The sequence below is a fragment of the Delphinapterus leucas genome, chromosome 21, assembly GCF_059928025.1.
Source record: "Delphinapterus leucas isolate spDelLeu-1000000601 "Yukka" chromosome 21, BTC_Dleu_Yukka2, whole genome shotgun sequence".
Classification (NCBI taxonomy): Eukaryota; Metazoa; Chordata; class Mammalia; order Artiodactyla; family Monodontidae; genus Delphinapterus; species Delphinapterus leucas.
The window spans coordinates 23,582,349-23,602,537 of NC_143149.1; the positions used below are offsets into that span (position 1 = coordinate 23,582,349).

The window sequence follows — 20,189 nt, forward strand, 5'->3', positions numbered from 1 at the left end:
CTCCTCAGTTGTCTTCAGCTCAAAACAATCCTTAAGCCCAGGTGGCATATTTTGTGCTGGCACATTCTGTGACCCTACAATCCTCTCTCTCACAAGCTTTCTAAAAAAAAAATTGCTATTGCCTCTGCTTGATAAGTTTCAATCTGCAAGGGTTAAAATACTGGCCTTGGAGCCAGAACTGGCCTGAATCTCTGCTCTACCACTTACCAGTAGTCATATGACCTTAAACCAATATTTAATCTCTGTAAACCTGCATTTCCTCACCTGTAATGGAAAGGATTATCTCAGATTGGGCTGCTATAACAAATTACCATAGACTGGGTGGCTTAAACAAAAAACATTTCTTTCTCACAGTTCTGGAGGCCGGAAAATCCAAGATCAAGGTGGCAAAAGAACCAGTGTCTGGTGGGAAACAAGCTCTCTCCTGTCTCTTTTTTTTTTTTTTTCATTTTTTGGCCATGCCATGTGGCATGTGGAATCTTAGTTCCCTGACCAGGGATCGAACCCATGCCCCCTGCAGTGGAAGCACAGAGTCTTAACCACTGGACTGCCAGGGAAGTCCCTGTCCTGTCTCTTCTTATAAGCACTAACCCCACCATGAAGCTTCCACCCACCTAATTACCTCCCAAAGACCCTACCCCCGATACCACCCCACTGGGCGTTAGGTTTCAATGTATGAATTTGAGGGGGACACCAACATGCAGCCCGTAACAAAGATGACATGAGATAATAAATGTAAAAAACTCACCACAGTATGTGGACTATAGCAGGTAATCACTAAATTACAGTTATTCTTAGAACCCAAGTTTCCAGTTAAATTCTTTTCAAAGGTCACTGATGATTTCCCAGTTGCCAAATCCAATGGCCTCTGTGGTAGGTTGTATAATTGTTCATAATGATTCACCTCTTCTTCCTGAAGGAAGACTATACTGTCCACCCTGCTAAACATAGGAGTGGCATGTGACTTGCTTTGGCTAATGGACATGTGTAACATCTAAGGAGAAGCTTTAATTTAAGAGCTAGCTTGTGATTCACCGTCTTGCTTTTCCCCTGCCATATTCCAGATTGGGGTACTTTGTCAACCCAATCCTGGAGTGAAGATGACATGGAGCAGAGCTATGGCCCATCCACAATAGACATGTAGCATGTATGAGAAATAAACTTCATGGTTGAAAGCCACTGAGTTCATCCCTAGCCTGACAGAGTGTGAATGCACTGAAACTTTTTAGCTTTTGCTCCCATAAAGCTAAGTACCAACCTATGTCCTACTGACTTCATCAAAACTCTTCCTAAGTAGTCAACTGATCTCCCCACACAACATCTATAGTTAGTCTCTCTCTACTTTAACACCATCCTTTTCTCAATTAGGGTCCATAGTATGAAAGTGAGTTGTCCCAATAACCCCTTGCCTGGCAGCGCCTTCATTATAAGCCATCAAAAAAACTTTCACTTAAAGAATGAACTCAAGGAAGACTACAAATCTTTATTTTGAGTAACTGAGTGAGCGGTGATCCATGTACTGAGATGGGAAGCACCGGGAAAGAAGCAGGTTTGGAGGAGGAAGTGAGTTCATTTGACCACATTAAGTTGACAATGCCTATTAGCTACCTAGATGGAGCTGTTGGGTAGGCAGTTGGCTATAGGAGTTAGTTTAGAGACGGTACTTAAAGCCATGGAACTGGATCAGCTCATCTAGGGAGTGAATGAAGATAGAGAAGAAAAGAAGGCCAAGGATTGAGCGCTAGGACCCACGAAGGAAGACCACCAAGGATGCTGAGAAGGGGGCAGTGAAGAGAAAGAGAACCAAGAAAGAGTGGGTGTCCCAGAAGACAAGTGAAGAAATATTTCAAGAAGGAAATGTTGACCAAATGTCAAATACTGGTGGGAGGTCGTGCTAGATGATACTCGAGAATTATCCATTAGGTTTCGTATCATACAGTCATTGGTGACCTTCACAAGGGCAGTTTCCATAACGTGGTGGGGATGAATGCCTGAGAACTGACAGAATGCCTAGACAACTCTTTTTTTTTTTTTTTTTTTTTTTTTTTGCGGTACGCGGGCCTCTCACTGTTGTGGCCTCTCCAGTTGCGGAGCACAGGCTCCGGACGCGCAGGCTCAGCGGTCATGGCTCACGGGCCCAGCCGCTCCGCAGCATGTGGGATCTTCCCGAACCGGGGCACGAACCCGCGTCCCCTGCATCGGCAGGCGGACTCTCAACCACTGCGCCACCAGGGAAGCCCCCCTGTATCACTTTTAATGGATAAAGAAAACCTCTACCAGAGCTCTGATTCCCTACCTCGACACACAAACAGACTTCCTCCTGGGTAGCTCTTGGCCGGGATGAAGTTATTGATTCATACCTTTGCCTAAACCAATCACTATTAAAGGGAAAGAAACCACTGACAACCTCAGGCAAACATGATTCGTTTTTCTGTGGGTGGGAAGGGAGTAGCCTTTTTTGAGTGCAGGAATAAGCAAAGTGAAATTTAGAACAAAATTGAGGTTTTGCCAACAGAACTAAGAAGGGGATTAATTACTGAGCAGATAATCACCACGGTCTGCGCCCATGTATGTAGAAGAATATATCATCAGACATATATTTTTTAAACCTAATGGGCATCTATACCCATTTTTATTTGCCTGATTGCTAGAGAAGTTGAACATTTTCTCATACACCAGCCATTCAGTTTTCATTTAAGTGAATGGTCTGATCATTTCTTTTGCCTACTTTAAATGAACAGCTTCTCATTAATTTATAGGATATATATACAGAAAGAGAGAGAGCTCTATATAGATACATCTCTATTTCTATATATAGTATATACTATATACTGGATACCAGTATACTGGAGAAATCTCTAGATAGATAGATGATAGATAGACCTGTCAAAAAGTGTTAACTTTATCAACAGGGAGAAGTTTAATGTTTTGGGATAATTTGATTCACTTGTCCCCGGTGTACTTTGATTCCACAAATAAACGTTTATCATCTGTGATGTTTGAGTGTGAGGAGGAATAAACAAATACTAGAGTGAAAAAAAAATGCTTTCTGTCTTCGGAGAGTTTAACAAAGATCTTGAGTGCAAGTCAGGCTGTGAAAAGTCCTCTAGAAGGTATAATCAAAATGCTTCGTGGAATTCCCTGGTGGTCCAGTGGTTAGGACCAGCGCTTTCACTACTGGGGCCCAGGTTCAATTCCTGGTCGGGGAACTAAGATCCCACAAGCCGAGGCCAGGCCAAAAGAAAAAAAGAAAAGTGCTTTGGAAAGAGGTCAGAGAATGTGCTTTGGAAAGAGGTCAGAGAATGTGCTTTGGAAAGAGGTCAGAGAATGTGCTTTGGCCGGGAGACAGGAGGCAGCGCTATGGAAGGGAAGTGCAGGATAGCACAGGCAGAGACCCAGAAGAGGCCATGAGAGGAGATGGTGCTGGAACTGGCGAATACACTATCTTTACCAGACAGAAGGTGTTGGCTAGGATGGAAGAGTTGTCCTGCCAGTCTGGCTGGAATGTGGAGTCTGAGATGGGACATAAGGCTGGAAAGGTAGATTGGGGCCAGTGTTCAAGTTTGGGGTTGTCTATCTGAGGAACCATGGATCTATCTCGGAGGTTGGCATGGCATTAATAAGGATAAACACATCATTATCCCTAATCTTGAAGCAAACAGATCTTTTTGCCCACACAAAATGAAAAAAAAAAAAAAAGACATCTTAAAAAGCATTAAAAGAGGATTTCCTGGCGGTCCAGTTGTTGGGACTCCGTGCTTCCACTGTGCCAAGGGCCCAGGTTTGATCCCTGGTCGGGGAACGGGATCCCACAAGCTGGCGTGGTGTGGCCAAAAAATAAAAGAGGCATTAAAAAATGTTCAGTGTTTGTTGTGGTTTGTTGTGAAAGAGTCTATTCCTTCCATTATCACCTCTTGTGTCAGCATCAATTCCCCTCCCTCCTTGGTTACTGGCTCCATCCCCTCAAGAAAAATACGCAGATTTTTTTTTCATCTTCAAATAGTTTCACCCAGCCCTCCCTAGCAATCTTCTTATCTTCAGAGATGGGCCTTAATAGGCAGAAAATGAATTCTTTTGAATGAGTGAGTAGTTTGAAGTTGCTGCTTTCTCAACCAAGGAATCTCCTTTTAGCCACTTTTATTTTGCTCTTTCTCCCTATAAATCTACTAAAATTGGAATCTCAAAAGTCCCCAATAACCTCCTGAGAAAGAAAAGAACAGCCCTGATGTCTGAGAATGGATCTGAGGCTCACAGCTGAACCATATCGTTCTCCTGTTGGACAAAAATCTCATAGATTTAGACAAGGTCGCTGTGCAGCACAAAATACCAAACATCCCCTCTCTTACTGAATGAGTTAATGCTGCTTCTTTACCAATTATTAGTAATGGGGGTTAGGGGAGCTGCCGCCCCACTGCAATACCCAGTCATAGAATTGCCCCCCGCTTTCTGCTATCAGTCTACAGCCAACCTCTGCTTCCTGAGACCCTCCCCAAAGATACCCAGTGAAAGCCCATATCCTATAATAGGTTCTGTCAGAAAGAACTCTTACTAACACGCCCCACAACACTCTATGTCACTCCTCACCACCACCAAGTAATAACCCACCTTGTTCAAAGACAGAGATTCCTGTGGTCTTTGGCTGAAGAACACTGACACTGCTGTGAACTTTCTTCTGCCTTTAGGCTCAGTGGCCTAAGACCCTTTTCTCTCTCTTCCTGGAGCTCCTTCCCCACGACTTTACTTCTATTCTGTCCCTTTCCTCCGAGGCCTTCGCCCTTTATCCATCCCTTAAATGTGGGCATTATTGATGCTCTGGCCTATTCTCTCTCTTCACACTCCTTGTCTTAAGGGTCATGGATATACTCGTGGCTTTAACTATGACCTCCAGGTGTGTAACGCACAAATCTGTCTCCCTAGTCCTGACTTTTCTCCCAAATTCCAGCTTTTTTATTTCCAGATCCCTACTGAGACCACAAACTCAACATGTCTAAAACTTAGCACCTGCTCCCTTTCAACCAGTTTCTGTCTGTCTTGGTATTTTATTAATGGTCTTTCTATTAATGGTATCATCCTTCTCCCAGTTCTCATGCTGGAAAGGTCAGGGCTTGTTTTGACTCTTCCCTTTCCCTCAAGCCCCAGACTCAAATCAGTTCACAAATTCTGCAGATTCTTCTATTGCAAATTTTCTTGCACGTGTTCCTTTCCATTCCCACTACCACCACCCTAGTCCAGGCCCTTTATGAACTCACACAAAGACAGTCACAGCCTCACTGCTCATCCCCACCCAAGTCTCTACTTTTTTGCTATTTCCACCTTCATCTTCCAATCCCACTTGGACGGCATTTCCTCCTTTCACAGTCTTCAATGATTCCTTATTGCTAATCTTTTCATCCATTTATCAAGGTCCTCTCCAAACATCACAACCTAATATTCTAGTGTCATCTTCCACTACTCCCAGTCATTCAATTCAACAGTACTGGGCACTGCAGTAAACAGGAGGAACACACAGTACAAAGATGTGTAGGGCGTGCTCCCTGGCTTTGAAAGGAGCAAAGGACAGGTACATGGACACATACTTAATGGCAATGCACAAGTGCTGTAATAGATGGATAAGTTTTCTTGTAATTTAAGAAAATAAAACTGTATCAGTCACAGTTCTTAGAGAACCACTGAAAATTGACATGGGCTAATTTAAGTCAAAGGAATGGTATACTATGTACGGTACCTCACAGAATTTTGGGAGGGCGGGTGACCCAGGGTCAGAAGTTAGGCAGCCAGAGACACAGTGGCCAAAACCATGACTCTGCAATGGGCCAGTGAGGTCAGCATTGCTGTCACGGTGTTGTAAGCAGTGTAGCTAGAAACCAACATGGCAGGCACTGGGACTGCCGCCAGGCTGCCCTTGATATTATTACCACAACTGCCACCACTTGCCACCAGAACGGATTCTCCTATACCTGTTTCCCTGCATCACTGGTTTCTGAATAGTCAGGAATGGGTGCATCTGATTGGCCAAGCCTATGTCATATGCCTCCTCCCTAGCTGCAAGGGACCCTGAGAAGTCACGCACCTAGCATTTTGGGGTTCTATGTGGGGAGTTGGGCTTTGTCTCCAAGGCTCACAAGGTTGGCATTCCCCAAACTTATGGAGTCTTGAGGTTGAACAGGCAAAAAGGACAAATGTCTACTTACACAACTTACAGAGAAAGAACTTTAAAGGGGAATTCTTTGCATAAAAATTTTATGTAAAATCTACATTTAACCCCAGCTCTACCATCCACCACTTTTTATTTTTTGAAACTGCTCCTAACACATTAAATAGCACTTAAAATATACTATATAAAACCCAGAAATGACTGTATACAATTATTCTTACCTTTAAAATGTTGACTGTGGTCTTGATTGATGAATCAACATGCTAAATTACTGTATCAATGGTAATGGCAATAAAAGAGTATTTCTTAGAGTAGGGCACAATGGAAATCTTCTATATCCACCTCTTACAGCCCTTCATTTATATCCGGGAGGTCAGATTCACGGAAAGATTCATGCAAAGTTTGTTGAAGACCTGAAAATCCTGCCTACCATTTTTCAAAAAGATTAAGGATTAAAATGTTGGCTCTTTTTTATACTATAGATCCTAGTGTCAAAAATCACACAATAGGGGCTTCCCTGGTGGCGCAGTGGTTGAGAGTTCGCCTGCCAATGCAGGGGACACGGGTTCGTGCCCCGGTCCGGGAAGATCCCACATGCTGCGGAGCAGCTAGGCCCGTGAGCCATGGCCGCTGAGCCTCTGCGTCCGGAGCCTGTGCTCTGCAACGGGAGAGGCCACAACAGTGAGAGGCCCGCGTACCACAAAAAAAAAAAAAATCACACAATAACAAACCTTTGTCCTCTTGCAGCCAAAGTTACTGTATGATATACCAGGAATATTATGAAACTGAAATAAAGAATATAGAAATGATTGACACTAAGTAGAGACATACACAAGGTGAACACAGAGTGTAGACCTCGTATGTGACAAGGTGTTATGGGAACACATAATACATGCATAAGACCACAAAAGAAAAGTCTTCACAAAGGTGTTTTTAGTCAAGCCCTGTAAAATGAGTAGATTGCTGTTAGTGTGTGTGATTAAAGGTGACCACAAATTGACCACTCTTCCCACTGAGAGCCAAAGTCCAATTCACTCCCTCTTAAATCCTTTGTGACTTGCTTAATTGATAACACTTAGCATTAGTGACATTCTAGAACTTCCAAGGTTAGGTCATAAAGCTTGCAGCGGCTGCCTAGGAAGCACGGAACAATCTCTAGGAGCCCTGAGCTTCCATGTAAGTCCACTAACTCGGAGACGACCATGCTGGAGAGGCCACACGTGGGCAACTCTGGTTGACAGTCCCAGCTGAGGCCAGCCTTCCAGTCAGTCATCCTTGCCCAAGTGCCTGACACATGGGTGACTGTTTTAGACTCTCTAGACCAGCCCATCCTCCAGTTGACTACCACCAAGTGATTTTTATCAACATCAACAGAAGAATCATCCTTGCAAGCTCAGTCCTGCTCCAATTTCTGACCCACAAAATCATGAGATATGATGATTGTTATTTTAAGCCAGTAAGTTTCCAGGTAGTTTGTTTTGTGGCAATATATAACCAGATCATGAGGTTCACAAGTGGGGAAGAACACTCCATACAAGGCTATCACATACTCTTGCGCTCCAACGAAGTTGAGCTCTATCATTCCCCACGGATACGTGGCCCACGTCTGCCCCACTGTGCCTGCCCCACGCTCTGACCTCCTGCACAACCCCCAAATTCCAGATCTTACCTGATCTCTTTCCTTCTCATAGCCTTCTTCAGTTCTCCCAGCAAAATGGTACTTTCTGCCTTCTCTGAACTTGTATACTTCCACCTCTCCAATGCCTCCCTAGGGTGGCACTGTCCCATTTTCCTCCAACAGTACAAATCTGTGTCTACTGTCCCAATTAATTTACGGGGGCCCCCTCACTCCCCAAAGTGTCCCATCCTAGTCAATAAATCATACAGTCACCCCGTGCTTAATGCACTAATTTGAACTGCAGTTACTTGTGTAGAACTTTTTCTCCTATTCTAGATTATATGGTTATTCAAAGAAAGCAAGTGCCATGTCTTTCCTCCGATAAACATCTACTGAGCACCTACAGTGTGCTGTCTTGTGTACCTGTACCTTCCCCAGTGCCTTGTGGAATGGAGGCGGCAAAGGGTCAGATCAGCTCGCGGGCTGGACTGAGCCGAGAACTGATGAGAACGAAGACCCACCCTTGGAAAAGGTTACTTCCAGGTTGGTGTACTCCAGAACCAGAGAAAAAGCAGTGCAGAGGGTTCCTGAGATAAAAAACACATGGTGTGGACTTCCCTGGTGGTGCAGTGGTTAAGAGTCTGCCTGCTAATGTAGGGGACACGGGTTCGAGCCCTGGTCCGGGAAGATCCCACATGCCACGGAGCAACTAAGCCCGTGCGCCACAACTACTGAGCCTGCACTCTAGAGCCCGTGAGCCACAACTACTGAGTCCACGTGCCACAACTACTGAAGCCCACGTGCCTGGAGCCCGTGCTCCACAACAAGAGAAGCCACCGCAGTGAGAAGCCCGTGCACCGCAACGAAGAGCAGCCCCCTCTCACCGCAACTAGAGACAGCCCGTGCGCTGCAACGAAGACCCAATGCAGCCAAAAATAAGTAAATAAGTAAAATAAAATAAAATTACTTAAAAAAAAAGAAAAAAACACCTGGTGTGAGGGTACACATGACCACTGGGGCCTCTCCTTTTTCCTTCTGGAATCACACCCAAAGCTTGGGCCCTATGCAGAGTGAGAAACCCACCAGGTCAGCGGAGCTCAGGACCATGGTCCACTACCTTTTAGGCTGGTGGAGAAGAGGGGGCAGTGTCATGTCAGTCTACGTCCAGGTTTTTAGACCCTGTTTGCTTGCTGCAACATTTACATTACCTGGTTACCAGTGGTATTTTTCTTTCTTTGAGACTGGACTTACTTAATTTGTCAGTGCAGCAGCCTAGCCATGGCTAACCAGAAAGACATTCAGTAAAAGCTTAATGACAGAGGTCAGTAGCATTAACTCACTGCTGAAAGCCATGGAAAAACTTAACCAGCTTACGTAGCTGGTAAAGGCTAATGGAAATACAATGCTAAAAACTTGGGCTTCCCTGGTGGCGCAGTGGTTGAGAGTCCACCTGCCCATGCAGGGGACACGGGTTCGTGCCCTGGTCTGGGAAGATCCCACATGCTGTGGAGCAGCTGCGCCTGTGAGCCATGGCCGCTGAGCCTGCGTGACTGGAGCCTGTGCTCCGCAACGGGAGAGGCCACAGCAGTGAGAGGCCCGCGCACCGCAAAAAAATAAATTAATTAATTAAAATTAAAATTAAAACCTATATGATTTCTAGACTGTGCTTCCAACTCAACCATTAAATTTGCTAAATGTTTCTTTTATACCTCTGGTCTTTATTTATAAAAGTGAAATCTCTTTTCTCCCCCATAAGGTCTTAAGCCAACTTAGGGTAGCTCACTATTGGCATCTGACCCTTCAATGTGAAATATTCTTAGAAAATGAACTGTTACCCATAAACACATAACAAATTTTATAAGAAGAAAAGACTGTAATTTTATTTTCAGATTTTGGAAATAGTTTTCAAAAAATAAAATGACAAGAATACATACAAAAACTGAAATCATTCACCGAACTATGAACTCTTAGCAGAGGAAAGGACTTTTGAAGTACATCTGAAAACACAGATCACTTCTAAACTGTCCCTCTCACTTGTGCAACCAGCCTCCTCAAATCTTTCCCAAATTTGATGAACTTCATCTCATAAAAGTAACACAAACCATTTTTAATCATTTAGAACAAAAGAAAGAATAAAATACAGGAGGCAGGCCTCTCAAGTTACATGCTTTTAGAGAAAACTCACATCCTTGGAGCAGCTTTGTAATATGCAGAGCGCAGTACTGGCTTCAAAAAAAAAAAAAAAAAAAAAAAGACTGTACTTGCATTATTTAAATGTGAAGAGCAGCTGTCATCTTCCTCTATAAAAATTAGCAAGTGACATTCATTCAAGTACATTAATTTCACTGTACTTCATATGGTTTTATACTTAGGATGAGGCAAAAACAAAACAAAAAACAGCTAGCACAGAGCTATTAATAAAACAAATAGTAATTATTGAGAGATGTAATCAAATGAAAATCAATCCTGGATAACAAAACAGATTTCTAATTACATAAATAAGTTTACTGAAAATTTCCACTACTGGAAGATCCTGATTACAATAAAGAAATACATACAATGGGAATGGTAAGTAAATGTGATGATATGGCTCCTTTCTGAAGGTCTAGTGGTCCAGCTGCTGGCCATACGAGTCTCTGGGTTCTCAACGAAGTGTGACCAGTTCTTCTGAAGAGGTAGGATGAATGGCAACAGTGTTATCAAAGTCAGATTTTGTTGCTCCCATTTTTACTGCGACCGCAAAACCCTGCAGCATTTCATCACATCCAATTCCCTGCATGTGGATCCCAACCACCTGTGACAGAAAAGACAAAAATCCTTCAAGTAAAAATTTTTATCTCCATAATTGTATGAGCCAGCTCCTTGTAATAAATCTCCTTCTAGGTACACACACACACACACACACACACTCACACACAATTTTTTTTATCAGGTACACTAATAAATTTTTTATTAGTCATGAGAGATACCTGATATTTAAAAACCTCTAAAAAAAACTTACATCTCTAATTCCAATATAGCATAACACAGCTACATGGCCTGCGCAGCCCTGACGTCCCTCCCCCTGCCTACCTCACTCAGCTCTCCCCACTCTGGACTCACCAGCTTTCCTCCTGTCCTGAGTATTCGCCATGCTCTCCCCTTTGCACAGGCTGTTCCCTCTGTCTGGACACTCTTTCCTCCCCTCTTTTAAGTGTTAAAGCCCATTCATTCTTCAGATAGCTACACCTGCCTTCCTGACCGAGTTAAATTGTCCATCATGTGAGCTCTCAGTCCCAATATTTCTCCATCACGGTTCTATCACAATTGCAAAGTTGTATTCATCTGGGGACTGGACAATTACAGTCCATCTTTCCCAGGAGATGTTAATCTCTAGATGGAGGGAACCCTGCGCACTTCTGCTCCTCACTCTACCCTCCTGGCCGAGCACAAAGACAGCCCTTAGAGGCACTCAGCCCATACGTGCTGGCTGCCTGGACAAATGACCAACAAGAGGCATTTGTTTCAAATCACATTTTTCAGTCAGGTTTCTGAATATATTTTAAAATGACTAGTTAATATTCACCTCCAGCAAATACTTTTAAGGTCAGTAGACTACTGAAAAGCAAAGTTAGAGAATATAAACTAAATACGTTGCTTAAAAACAAATCAAGGATATACTTAATATTAATGAACAGTACATGTAAAAATGATTGATGCAAACTTAATGTTATACGTTTCTTTACAATTAAAAAAAAAAGTATATCTCAAGACAAAGAAATCCCAAATCATGTACTGTATATACATTCAGCCAAATTTTTAGATATTGTGATCTAAACTGAATTTACAAAGAGCTTCTGGTGATGGCAGGAGCCTTATGTTATTTCTCTCCATATGGTATCCCAGTTCTTACTCTTCAGTTGATTGTCAGGTGATGTTTACCAAATGAATGAATGATAAATGGCATAAAGAAATAACTGGTATGAGGAGATAAGTAAGGACCTTGCTGATTCAACAACTGGAAATCTCAGGCTACTGAGGAACATTCAGGGCAAGAAACAGCAACCTTTATCTTCCTGCCAAACCACTTACTTTCTTCTCTTTGCACTGATTCTCTGCTTCTGTCAACTGTCAGTGATGTTGATTTTTATAAGCCAGAAGCCAGGGACCATCTTGTGGCTTTCGGTGTAAGGGCCACTGATTTAGATACAGACTATGTTCTTTTTTAATAAGAAAAGTTGGAAACCATACCTGAATCTTCAGTTAAATTACTGTTCCTCACAAAGCCATGTTCCCAAGGCATATTGCTAAGTTCCACTTTAATATTTAATTCAGTTTATAGAAAAGCCCAAGAGGCTGACCTAATATCAAAACAACACCTATTTCAAAAATTATTTAAAAAAAAAAAAAACCTGTTCAAATTCAAACTCAAACCACAATGAGATACCACTTTGCATCCGGTAGGATGGCTACAATAAAAAAAGACAGTAACAAGTGTTGACGGAGGTGAGGAAGAACTGGAACCCTCGCACGTCGCTGAAGGGGACATAAAATGACACAGCCACTTTGGAAAACAGTTTAGCAGTTCCTCAAAAAGTTAAACCAAAAATAGATAACTGATTATCTCAGAACATTTTACTAAATAAACTTCTTCCTCACTGATTGGTTATGTTAATATGTTAAGTCTAAATTTTTTACATTAAATTCTTACACTTACCAATATTTCTGAGTTGCCTATCTATTCTGGCCTACTGGTGAATGACAATCCCGACCTCTCCCCTTTATATTTTACATGCTTTTTTTGGCCACACCGTGTGGCTTGCAGGATCTTAGTTCCTTGACCAGGGATTGAACCTGAGCCACAGCAGTGAAAGTGCCAAGTCCTAACCATTGGACTGTCAGGGAATTTCCCCCCCCCACCTCCACTTATGTTTTTAAAGTAGTGGAACCTTCTTTCTATGTGAAATATTATGAAGAACCGCAATAGAGAGAGAGAGAGACAGATAAAGGGACTGTGCCAGTTGAATCAGAGAAAGCTTTACCTGGTCTTCCCTTCCCACCTCACCAAAATACCCCATCCCTGCCAACCTTGAAGACAGTCTTGAGCTTACTGGATTTTTCCCATACCTTTTCCTCTTTGTTGGCACAAACCATTTTCATCACACATTTTGTTTTCCTTTTGGTAACTGCATGATACATTGGGGTAAAGGTGGTGGAATAAATCTTCACGTTTTCTTTTCCATATTTATAAATGGCCTCATCTATAATGCACAGGGGGGGAAAAAAAAGCATCTATCAGAAACTTAAACAATTCCACTGAGCTATCAGCGAGATGGCCGGAAATACATAACCTGAATCAAAGTACAAGGAAATAATAAACAAAACCACAATGAGCTGGGGCTTCCCTGGTGGCGCACTGGTTAATAATCCGACTGCCAATGCAGGGGACACGGGTTCGAGCCCTGGTCCAGAAAGATCCCACATGCCGCAGAGCAACTAAGCCCGTGCACCACAACTACTGAGCCTGCGCTCTAGAGCCCACGAGCCACAACTACTGAGCCTGTGCACTTAGAGACCGTGCTCTGTAATGAGAAGCCTGTGCACTGCAACGAAGAGCAGCCCCTGCTCGCTGCAACTAGAGAAAGCCTGTGCGCAGCAACAAAGACCCAGTGCAGCCAAAAATGAACTCATAAAATATATTAAAAAAAAAAACCCACAATGAGGGACAATCTACAACATAAATGTCAATGTCATGAAAGACAAAAGACAGGCTGAGGAGTTCTTTCTCTTGACTAAAGGAGACCAAAGAGGTATCAAAACTAAATATACTACATTATCCTGGAATGAACCCTGGACTTGAAGGGAAAAATGTTAAAAATGAAATTATTTGAGATAACAGGCAAACTTTGAATAAGGTCTAAAGTTTAGATAATATTGTATCCACTTAAATATTCTCATTTGAAGCTATGCTTCTGTAAGGAAACGGCCTTGTTCTTAGGAAACAGATACTGAAGTGTGTGTGCATGTGTATAGAGAGAAAATGATACAGCAAAAGTGTTACCAGTAGACAGGAGTCTTCTGTAGTATTTTTGCAACTCTTCTTTAAATTTGAAATTAGTTCAAGTAAAAAAGCTTAAAAAATCAAACAGATAGGGTGGAGTGGGGAAAGGAATTATACTCTCGAAGTACTAGTAGCTGGGGAGGAAACTGGACCTGTGATGAGAAGTTAGTAGCTAAAAAGAAATATAACTCGGGGGCTAAGATAGATTTAGTCAGCTGACACACACCTAGTTTAACGTTAGCAGAGGAAGGGAAGAAACCATAAATGACCTTTATTTTTAAACACCTACCTTCTGTGAGTCCCACTGTCCCAATAGGGGGGTGGCTGAAGACCACCGTAGGGATGTTGTCATAGTCTAACTTGGAATCTTCTTTGCATTCAAAAAGTCTATGGGCAAGTTTTCGGCCAGCAGCAATCGCAACTACAAAGATATTTTTAAATCAGTGTTTAGCTTATTGTTCATCTTAACATAGCAGGATTATTCTACTAACCGTTTATCCATCTGGCTTAACATACAAAGTTCTGACAAAGTCTTCTGTCAATGCTCATTACAATATCTAGTTCAATATAATAAAAGACCTATCAATACCTTAGTTAACAATTCAAAACTATTGGCTTATGTCAATTCTGTACATTCTATTATGACCAAAAAAAAAAGACACATTTACAAGTTCCCAACCATCTGGCAAGTTACCTCTTAATGCAGATATTAGCTTTTTGATATATTTATGGAGCAAACTACATTAGTTTCGAGCATCCTCAATTCTACTTTATAACCACAGTCATTTCACAGGAATATTTTGTTTCTTTTTAAAACTATTTTTATTTCTTACTGTTTTTTTTAAAGTTTATCCTCCTTAGCCTGTTTTTATTCCTAATGGTCAAAAAAAAAACAAACCTCTGAGTTCAGTAAAAGCATCAGTTACTAATTTTATTGACTTCAAATTGATAATTTTTTTTCCAAAATAAGGTATCAGTAGGATACATAAGAAATATTTTTCACCTCGACAAAATTTTCAGCTGTTAGGTTATGTTATGAAGGTTCTGAAACTTTGCTTGTTAGTTTGCTTTTGTGGAGAGAGCTTCCTTAAAGAGCTAAAAAGCTTTGGGGGTGTGTTTCCATTCTGAGTAAGACCCGGGCCATTTTGGAAAGGATGGTGGGGCCCCGGAGGGGTACAGGTGAAAGCAGATGGATGGATACCACCAGCAGAAGCAGGACAAAGAGCTTGAAATGACGCCAGTTAACTCATGAAGTAGGCTGAAGTATGGGATTCTGAGGATGGGGATCAGGTTGTATCAAGACTAAACAGTCATATAAGAATACCACTTCTGGGCTTCCCTGGTGGCGCAGTGGTTGAGAGTCTGCCTGCCGATGCAGGGGACATGGGTTCGTGCCCTGGTCCGGGAAGATCCCACGTACCGCAAAGCGGCTAGGCCCGTGAGCCATGGCCGCTGAGCTTGCGTATCTGGAGCCTGTGCTCCGCATCAGGAGAGGCCGCAACGGTGAGAGACCCGCATACCGCAAAAAAAAAAAAAAAAAAAAAAGAATACCACTTCCTTCCACTGTCACCAACACAACTTGGATTCTAATTTACAGCATTCTTCAGAAGATGACTGTATCATCTGTATAAAAATTTCAGTCTTCACCAAGCATTTTTAAAATCTTTTAAAGGAAAATAAATACTATTCAAAGCATTTTTAAAGGAAGAAATGAATATTACTCATAACATGTCAGGTTCCCAACCAACATCTATCTCAACACATTTTACCATTTTGATGACATGAAGACACTCAGCCTTTTAACTCTGCTTGAGCTGATTTGACTATGAAGAGCTGAACAGTTTTTTGGGTTTTTTGGTTTTTTTGCGGTACGTGGGCCTCTCACTGTTGTGGCCTCTCCCGCTGCAGAGCACAGGCTCCGGACGCGCAGGCTCAGCGGCCATGGCTCACGGGCCCAGCCGCCCCGCGGCATGTGGGATCTTCCCGGACCGGGGCACGAACCCGTGTCCCCTGCATCGGCAGGCGGACTCTCAACCACTGCGCCACCAGTGAAGCCCTGAACAGTTTTATATAACACACAGAGCCTCCCTTAGCCCCCAAAAGAAGAAACATTACCTGGAGTAAGAAGAGCTTTTCCACACACATCCCCAACTGCGTAGACACCTTTTACATTCGTATTCTGGAATTCATCTACTAGGATATGACCTTTGTCATCAGTTTGAATCCCCTAAAATTGTAAAGGGACATCATGTAAGTATTTGGCCCATCTACAGAAAAACAGCAGCTCACATCTCTGGATCCGCCTCACTTCAGGCACCTCTTCAGCCTGAATCTCCAAGAAACCACAAGACTCAACCACAAGATGAAAAACATCTTAGCAAGCTGGCAGGCTTCACATCTTTTGCTTAATTTAAAAGGTAAATATTTAACTCAGTTTTGAGGAGTTTTAACAGGATTTGTCTTTGCATTGTACGATTCAGCTGGCCAGGCAAGCCTGAAAAGGAATCACTCAACTATCAGACATGGTACCTGGCATCCCCGTGGAGTCCACCTAAGACAGTGATTTTCAATTCCTTGGAAGCGCTCCTCCTGAAGCATGCTAACTCATACTTTAGACAGGCACAGCCTGAAGCAGTCATCAAAAGTAGACTTCTTTGAAGTTTACAGTTTTATCTTTAAAAATCCAAGCAAAATTTGTATTCTACTCTAAAAGATATCAATGTTTCCTTTAACCAAGATTTCTCCCTATACATTGAGTCAAATTTTTGCCCCAAGAATATGTGTCATGCTTATCTTGTGGCTTTGCAGATCCCCGGTGTATATACTCCCATGTGAGAAGTAGAAGGGCAGCAGGCATAGGGAGTAGGTAGTGTAGTGGTTAAGAGTAAAACCTTTGGAGCTGGGAGATCTGGGTTCAAGTCCCAGCTCTGCCACTTACTAGTTATGAGACCACCCATTTATCAACAAATACTTGACCCACACCCCAGGCTACTATACTTGACTGTCCTTCAAAATTTAAAAGAACAAATAAGAATGCTAACTATAGCACTGGTAGATGAGCTTCACATCTGTACCCATCCCCGAGTGCCACAATGTCCATGACGAGTCACACAACCATCCGTTAGGATTAGAGCTGCAGACAATAAGAAATAATTATAGGGCTTTAAAGAGACAGGTATCATAGTAAAAAAGAAATTTGTAGGGAGAAGGCTAGTCAGGAAATGGCGAGACGATGACCTGATCTAGGGTGATGACACCAGAAAGGGGAAAAAAACCCTTTATTTCCATTCCAAAGGCAGAAGCAATGGGATTTAATGACAAACTGGACACATGGAATAAACAGAAAAGAATCCAACAGAACCCACTCAAGTTTTGGGGGGTCTGGGGTTGGATCAGGGGAAATCACAGGACTATTGACCGATTCAAGAAGGTTTTAGGCAAGGAAAGTGGTCAAAAGGTACAAACTTCCTGTTACAATATAAATAAATACAATACCAGGGATATAACATCCAACACGGTGACTACAGATAACACTGCTTTTAGGAGAGTAAACCCTGAGTTCTCAACACACAGAGAAAATTTTTTCCTTTTTTCTTTTCTACTTTTATTGTATCTACATGAGAAGATGGATGTTAGCTGATTCTCTTGTGGTGATCATTTCACAATGTATGTAAATCAAACCATGGTGCTGTATGTCCTAAACTTATGCAGTGATGTATGTCAGTTATTTCTCAATAAAACTGGGGGAAAAAAAATAGAACATCGTAGGCAGACCAGGTCAGCTTACCAGTTTGTTTAAATTCAGGCCCCTGGAGTTTGGGTCCCGTCCAATGGCCCAGAGTAGACAGTCAACATCTGGAATGGTGGTCAAGGTGGGTTTCCTACCAGGAATTGAAGTGACCATGCAGAGTTCCAGGCCTGAAGAAGTTTTTTTAACTTCCTTGACCTATTGGGAGATACAGTTTGTTAACTGGGGGTGTGGGGATGGGAAGGAAAGCAAATAAAGAGGAAACTAGAATTCTTAACATTTAAAAACTCTCCACTGAATCCTACATATGAGTCTTACATGCTGACACATTTAGTTTTGCCCAAAAGCCACCAACACTGGAACTCTCTGGAACCAAGATGATATCCTAGGTGGCCCCAAATCAGCCAGCAGCCAGAAGCGTCAATTCACATCAAGACCCTAATGCTTCAGCTTAAAAACAAAGTATTTGGGCTTCCCTGGTGGCGCAGTGGTTGAGAGTCCGCCTGCCAATGCAGGGGACACGGGTTCGTGCCCTGGTCTGGGAAGATCCCACATGCCGCGGAGCGGCTGGGCCCGTGAGCCATGGCTGCGGAGCCTGCGCGTCCGGAACCTGTGCTCCGCAACGGGAGAGTCCACAACAGTGAGAGGCCCACGTACCGCAAAAAAAAAAAAAAAAAAAGTATTTTAAAGCATACTTCTTCAAAACTGTGATAAAATTTGAAACCACAAATCTAAGCACAGTGATTTGCAGCTGGAATCGGGGGAGGAAACGGCTGAAGCAGCATCATTAAGAGAGTTCTTAAAATTGCACCATCCTTGCTCCTCCCTGGACATTCTTAATCAGGACTTGGGGGAGGAGGGTAAGATCAGGTCCAGAGAGTGAAGGGCAGACAGAGTTCAGTGCAAGTTCCAAGGGGATTCTGATGTTGACCTTAACCACCAGTCCAGGACTTCAGCATTTACAGAGCAACTTCACATTTATTGTTTTACTTATGATATGGCCTATGCTGAAAGGGCAAAGCTTTGGGGAAGAAAGTCATTTTTACACGGCTAATGTTCCAGGAAAAATCTGACATGTAGGTGATCCCCTGAGAATAAAAAAAATACAAAGTAACTTTGTCATTGTTTCCATCTACAAAACCCAAAGGTGTTCTTTCAAAACTAGATTCCATGGGACTTCCCTGGCAGTCCAGTGGTTAAGACTTCACCTCCCAGTGCAGGGAGTGTGGGTTTGATCCCTGGTCGGGAAACTAAGATCTCACATACCTTACAGCCAAAAAGCCAAAACATAAAACAGAAGCGATATTGTAACAAATTCAATAAAGACTTTTAAAAAAATAGATTCCATAATAATATTTCCTGAAATAAATAAATAAATATAAACCTGAAAAATAAGGATGTTCAATGAGGCCTTTGAGCACAAAAATTGTGGATTTAGTTCTAACTAAACTAAATTCAACTTCCAGATTTCTAATCTTTTATACCTTGGATTTCATTAAAACATTAATGTGAAATGCAGCTTCTGAGGATAAAGAAAAGTCTTGGTAATACTCTAGAAAAGAATAAACTGACTGGGGTAGAGGTAGTTTGTGTTTATAAAGCTAGTGGGGTTCACAACAGATAGACGACCAAGGGCCGTAAGCTCGCCCTCGGCTCGGTCATACCTGCGAGTACTTCAGCACCTCTATGCCAGCGTTCTCCAGCTCCTCAGTGCAGTTGGAACTGATTATTGAATCAAAACTTCTGAGCACCTGTATACACAGGCAGCAGAGGAATGGGTGGTGGGAAAGGATAAAACTTCATTAAAGATATGCTACAAAACTGGGAGGGAAATTTCAGTATCAACCCCCCTCTTATGTCCTTCTTCATTCACGGCTGCACTATGAGTGGAGTTTTTTTTCTTTTTGGTCATCTTTAAAAAATTATGGTTCTGAAGAACCCAGGGGCAGGACAGGAATAAAGACGCAGACGTAGAGAATGGACTTGAGGACACGGGCAGAGGAAAGGGTAAGCTGGGACGAAGTGAGAGTGGCATGGACATATATACACTACCAAATGTAAAATAGCTAGCTAGTGGGAAGCAGCCGCGTAGCACAGGGAGATCAGCTCGGTGCTTTGTGACCACCTAGAGGGGTGGGATAGGGAGAGTGGGAGGGAGACGCGAGAGGGAGGGGGTGTGGGGATATATGTATACATATAGCTGATTCACTTTGTTATAAAGCAGAAACTAACACACCATTGTAAAGCAATTATACTCCAATAGAGATGTTAAAAAAAGAAAAGATTTAACCAAAATAAATAAATAAAATAAGTTGCTATAAAAAAATTAAAGTATAGTTAATTTACAATGTTGTGTTAGTTTCGGGTATACAGCAAAGTGATTCAGTTATACACACACACACACACACACACACACACACACTCTGTGTCAGATTTTTTTCCATTATAGATTATTATAAGATATTGAATATAGTTCCCTTTGCTATACACTAGGTCCTTCTTATTTATGTATTTTATATATAGTAGTGTGTATATGTTAATCCCAAACTCCTCATTTATACCCCCCCAACCCTGCTATCCCCTTTGGTAACCAGAAGTTTGTTTTCTATGTCTGTGGGTCTATTTCTGA

General features: G+C 42.3%; 1 protein-coding gene across 3 annotated transcripts in view; it reads right to left on the reverse strand.

Moving 5' to 3' along the window:
• Positions 1-9,625: 9,625 nt before the first annotated feature.
• GSR (glutathione-disulfide reductase) overlaps positions 9,626-20,189 on the reverse strand; it is a 46,023-nt gene continuing 35,459 nt past the window's right edge. For 2 of the 3 annotated variants that reach the window (XM_089903702.1, XM_022571145.3), the window contains 6 exons: positions 19,225-19,311; positions 17,600-17,758; positions 15,928-16,039; positions 14,102-14,233; positions 12,879-13,012; positions 9,626-10,566 (listed from right to left, as the gene is read on the reverse strand). In XM_089903702.1, the coding sequence (XP_089759828.1) occupies positions 10,417-10,566; positions 12,879-13,012; positions 14,102-14,233; positions 15,928-16,039; positions 17,600-17,758; positions 19,225-19,311 (774 nt within the window). In that variant the 3' untranslated portion in view covers positions 9,626-10,416. The remainder of the gene's footprint in view (positions 10,567-12,878; positions 13,013-14,101; positions 14,234-15,927; positions 16,040-17,599; positions 17,759-19,224; positions 19,312-20,189) is intronic. The other variant, XM_089903703.1, reaches the window with a different exon arrangement.